Source organism: Blennius ocellaris, assembly GCF_963422515.1.
Source record: "Blennius ocellaris genome assembly, chromosome: 3".
NCBI classification, from domain to species: domain Eukaryota; kingdom Metazoa; phylum Chordata; class Actinopteri; order Blenniiformes; family Blenniidae; genus Blennius; species Blennius ocellaris.
The window spans coordinates 32,096,017-32,101,274 of record NC_137652.1 but is presented as its reverse complement, the minus strand read 5'-3'; the positions used below and the strand labels follow the sequence as shown (position 1 = coordinate 32,101,274).

Below are 5,258 nucleotides of genomic sequence, written 5' to 3'. Positions count from 1 at the left end.
ATGACAAGGTCAGATCAATCATCAGTAACACATTGGTGTCCATCATTGTCATCATCCTGAAAATGTCATGATCTGAACATGCTCATCCTCAGTTTCCAAGACTATACTTTAAGAGTAATGCAGTTACTTGTCATTTTGAGTAGTTGTATTGATAGTTAGATTATTGTAATGAAATGAATAGACAGTGATCTGAAATGTAATGTATGAATTGTACTTTGCTGTTAAGTTGTGCCATTTTGAACCGGTGATTAAAGTTCAATGGACAAATGATCTTTTGTGTATGTGCATTGTATCCAAGACATTGAAAAGTGCATTTTGATCATTGGTTGTGAGTTTTGAAAAGAGTTGTAAAAGATGACATCAAGGTTCTGAAACTAGTCTCAAAGTGACTGGTACCAGAGGTAGCATGATGATATCGCTACCATGTTTATTAGTATGCAGGCCGCATTATTTCGGGGCCTCTTCCAGCTGTACTGTCCTTACCAGTGCTCTGGAGTTCCACCTGGTTCAGCACCATGTATGGATTCTGTGAAACCGCTACTCAAGTATGCCTTTTTCCTTCTTGAGGGCTGCATGTGTGTCCCATTAAAATACATCAATAAAATGTCATGACATGAAACACTGTGGCATAAAGAAATAAAGGGGAAAAATAAGGACATAGCAGCTATTTATTACAAGATCATCACTGTACATTATCCAAAACCATTTCATACAATTCAGTCAGTTGACCGATCAGAGGCATGATGCTCACTGCCTGAAGTACAGCGCAACACATCCGAATGGAGTCTACAAGATAAGCTCCATGTCTCCAAGATCTCCTTCAGACCAGCGCCGTCACACCTGCAGGAAACAGGAAGGTGAAGGACGTTCACTCAGTGACTCAGACAGTGAGCAGATTGAGTGCCGACTCACCGTGAGAGTACTTGCACTGTTTGAGGGCCTCGTTGAAGCCTTCACACAGAGTCAGGTCTGTCTGGTTGGTGGCACAGTCCAGGAACTGTTTGACCTCAAAGTGGCAGGGTCCAGGCTGGGCTGCAGCAGGCCGGGGGGGCTCCTGGGGGGGGGGGGGACAACGGCAAAACGACGTATTGGAAGGTTTCTGCACTGCTGATGGTTTTCATACTGAAAGCACTGAAGGGACACAATGTGTTCTGAAGCCTTAATTTGGTAACAATGCATGTGTTGATGGAAAAAAAGAGCATTCATCCTGAATTTGTTGGGGTTTTTTCCCTTGATGTTTGTGCCTTTGGCTCTACATATGAAATGTAATATAGTGAAATCTGATATTTTATTATGAAAGTGACCGGCTTCATGGCATATTTTGTGTTGCAGTTTCCTGTCTGACTGGTTCTGAACAGATCTGTGTGAATAACAGATGCTGTAGTGTTGATCCTGGTTGAAATATTGTTTCAATGACGGTTCTGCGTCGCAACAATGACTCCCGTTGTTACTATTCATGATCTACTCCCACATGATCAACTGTTAATGTTGATATGCTCATTCATCAATAAACTTGTTTTCCCTGTTGGGACAGAGGCCAATGGAAAAACTTATGTGAACTAATACATTTATTCAAATTCATGTTTTCCCTTCTCTTCCCAGACTTCCCTCTTTTGCCTCTTCCTACATCATGACGTTAACTAATCCACACATACACGCACGTCAGTCTGGTGCAGCAGGACTCCATCTGATTGGTCAAATTCACTGACATGCAGATCATGAATGCACAGTGCACAGAAACATCATCACCATTCAGTCTTTACACATGCAGAGCATGTTTATTATAAATTCAAATATATGGTGTTATTTTGCATTAACTCTTTATCGTTATGTTGTCTTCTGACCTGATATGCAGGCTTGGCCGGCTCCGAGCTGCTGCTGCTGCTGCTTCCTCCACCGAATGCCCCCGTGAGGGCACTGCCCATCACGTGGCCCACCGCCGAGCCCACCGCCACACCGGCTGCTGTGGTGGCCATCTGAGCCATGAGGCCGGGCCCGTGGGACTGAGCCGGAGCCGAGGCCAGGGAGGCAGGGGGGGGGGCAGCAGGGGTCGGAGCGTAGGATGGAGCCGAGCTGTAGAGACAACGGAGCATGTTAGGAGTGTACTGAGGAACCTGAGGGTTTGTTGTTAATGCACACTGCAGGTGTAAAGTACTGCAGCTCCCTGCCGCCGCCTGTCGAGCTGCTCGGATCCAGGGCAGCTTCTTCCATCAATTGTGCCTTGACCGTCAGTCTGTCATGTCAAAGTGCCTGAGAGCCAACAGCCCCGATTGCATTATAAATGATTACAAATTGACCACAAAGCTTCAAGAAAGACTTTCCATTTCATCTTTCACTTCTCTTTTTATTGGGTTTCACCAACCTCGTTGATGCCTGCTTTTGTCTTTTTTATCAGTTTGTTTTTATGCTTTTATTTGATTATTTTTTACGTGTATCAGTTTTAGGTTTTTTTGATAAATGTAAATTTCTTACAAATCAACTTTGCTGTTGAGCTGGACAGGGTTACGTCACAAGGCATCTCCAATAGTTTTTCACTTTAATTCTTTTCGTTTGTAGGTTTGTAACCTTAAACGTTTTCTATATGCAACAACAATGAAGGAAATTTGACAAAAAAACAACATTTTTTTCCCCCTTTAAAGATTCTAAAAGCAAAGCAGCAGCTGGAAAGATTTCCAGTCTTGTTTGTCCATTTTTCACACAAAATTTATAAATGAACCTGGATGAATATTTTACCCTGCTATGTTCTGTCATTTACATTTACCACAGTGAGTGGATGGATTTAATAAATGTTGGACTCCTGTTAAATCTCAGTTGTAAAACTTTGCAGTGTTCAAGTGATTGCAAACTATAACCTTCGTTCTTTTCTGAAGGTTTCATGTGGGTCACAGCTTTTAAGTCCTCTACAAATCAACACTTTGTCAAAAAATAGAACATTTGTGTGCAATTTTGTTTTTCCCACCTGGCGATCAGCACCTGAAGTGAAGTCTTTCGAGAAGCATTTATATTTTTAAGATTAAAACCTGAGACGGGTGTGTGGACCTTCAATAAACCCTCCCCTTCCTCCTCGTGTCCTTTAGGACACCGACGTAACTCCAGCTGACCTATGACGAAACAATAAAGCCCGAATGACCCGCATGAGACGCGTGAAACACGCAGTAAAAAGCCAGACTGCAAGAAACCCTGTCCTCGCTTCACTTCCATGTGTTGGTGTGTTTTCTGTGCGTCACTTCTGTTCGGTTTCAGCACTTTCAGAGGACACACGAGCGCCGCGCGCTGAAGTAACGGAGCTGCTGTTTACCTGCTCGGAGCGGACGGACGGCTGCGGCTTCCTCTGGCCATGTCGCTCGAAACTCACACACTGGGAGTAACAGTCGATGCTTCTAGAAAGTGCTGTCTATACACACACACACACACACACACACACACAGAGACAAGGTTTCTGCGCTCGGGTCACCTGTGCATGTACCAGATCTGTCCGGGCGACCAGATCTGTCCGGTCGACCAGATCTGACCGGGACGGGGTTTACGCATGCGCCCGAGCTTCCAGATCTGTCCGGGGCGGGGCTTGCGCCCGCTCTTGCCTTTTTTTTATTTTTTTTATTAACAAAACTTCCAAACAATGACAATAACTTTAATATTACAGTCCAAACATAGAAGACATACACACACATCACCTTATCACAAGATAAAACTGAACAAAACAAACAGAAACAAAAAAAGTAATAATTAAAAAACAAAGCAAACCAAAAAAAAACAAAACACCAGGGGTTTTCATTGAGTTTACATTCTTTTACAAAGTTTTATGCTATTTTTTTCTTCATACATTTAAGAGATATAAAGTACATACAAAGCTCTTTGTGAAAAATGTTGAAATTCGGCTTGGTCTTCATATATTTATTTTTGTGAATGAAAAACTTGGCGATTATCAGTAAAAAATTAAATGTTAGGTCTTTCTTGCTGTCAGCTAAAAATATTCCAAATAAAACATTATATTTGTACAGATGAGATGGGGATGCAAATTCAAATGGACACCAGAATTAAAAGTCTTCCCAAAAAGTATTCACAAATATACTGTAATATTCTGCAGTTGTAATATAGTTGTGAGTTAATTGTCTATTAATGATGTTCTGATGGTTCCGATTGTTTTGTTGCTCTGTGAATGCACCGTTGAGGAGGAGGAGGGCGGTGAGAGACGTGAATGAGCGAGAGAGCAGCCAGGTTCGTTGGAGATTGTGTATTGCGTTGGCATGGATACGGCCTACAGTTAACCAGGTTCTGGAAGCAATAAAGCGACTTTGCTGTCAAGAACGTCGTAGTCATTCCAACGGCCTGCGGGACGCTACAATACATTCAAAGAACAAGTGAACAACAGTCTCAATATCACAATCACACAAGGTGCAAGAATTATCTTCAAAACCAAAACGAAGTCTTAGAAACTCCCTGGAAGTGTAAATACTCAGTTTGAAATTAACTTCCTTTACTTTTGGAGGAACAGGGAATTTGATATATTTACTCCTTAATTTGTCCACTTACTCTTTGGGAAAGTGCATAGAAATTCTGTTTCTGTAAAGTGAAATAGAATATAATTCTCTGACAAACAAAGATTGAATGAAAGTGTTCTGCAGACTGGGATTAATGGCAGACTGTCCATTAACTAACAGGGAAGGAAGCTTTAGATAAACATGGTTGAGGAGTAAATTATGCCATTATGAACAAAGGCTGAGGAAGTGCTTTTAAAATGTTGCATTGTTTTCTATTATCTACCCTGAATTTAGAACAAAAGATTTCAAAAGGCAGAATATTTCCATTATCATCAAGAATGTGTGTGTTCACAGAGGAATCCCCAGAAATGTGCGATAGCTTCCTGCACTTCTTTATTGATAAAGTTGCTGCCGCGAGGGCTCATCACCACACTTGCATCTGACCCCTCTGACCACGTTTCTCCCCCAGCTGTGCTTGATGCCTTTGAACCAGTGTCCTTGATTGCACTGCAGACAGTGGTTGTCCAGATGAAGCCATCCGGCTCTCCCCGTGACATTGTCCCGCCTCACTTCTTTAAAGAGGTTTTTCCTTGTATAGGGCTGTCAGTTCTGGCCATTGTTAACAGCAGTTTGTCTTCTGGTGTTGTCCCCCAAAGTTTTAAACATGCTGTGGTGCAACCCCTACTTAAGAAACCTGGTCTTGATCATGGTATGCTAGCCAACTATAGGCCTATCTCCAAGCTGCCTTTTATATCAAAAATCCTGGAGAAAACTGCC

General features: G+C 42.3%; 1 protein-coding gene across 1 annotated transcript; it reads right to left on the bottom strand.

The window, feature by feature from the left end:
- Nucleotides 1-650: 650 nt before the first annotated feature.
- On the bottom strand, nt 651-3,524 carry chchd10 (coiled-coil-helix-coiled-coil-helix domain containing 10). Its single transcript, XM_080494275.1, has 4 exons — nt 3,299-3,524; nt 1,845-2,073; nt 913-1,054; nt 651-840 (listed from the first exon to the last, which is right to left on the bottom strand). Exons 1-4 carry the CDS (start codon nt 3,337-3,339, stop codon nt 821-823), a joined length of 432 nt encoding a protein of 143 aa, XP_080350401.1. The 5' UTR covers nt 3,340-3,524; the 3' UTR covers nt 651-820.
- Nucleotides 3,525-5,258: the final 1,734 nt, after the last annotated feature.

Excerpts from the sequence above, each read along its gene's own strand:
- chchd10 (XM_080494275.1), bottom strand. The coding sequence starts at position 3,339 with ATGGCCAGAGGAAGCCGCAGCCGTCCGTCCGCTCCGAGCAG. Across the intron at positions 2,074-3,298 it reads CGTCCGTCCGCTCCGAGCAG|CTCGGCTCCATCCTACGCTC; the intron begins GTAAACAGCAGC and ends TTGTCTCTACAG. Across the intron at positions 841-912 it reads ACAGTGCAAGTACTCTCACG|GTGTGACGGCGCTGGTCTGA; the intron begins GTGAGTCGGCAC and ends TGTTTCCTGCAG.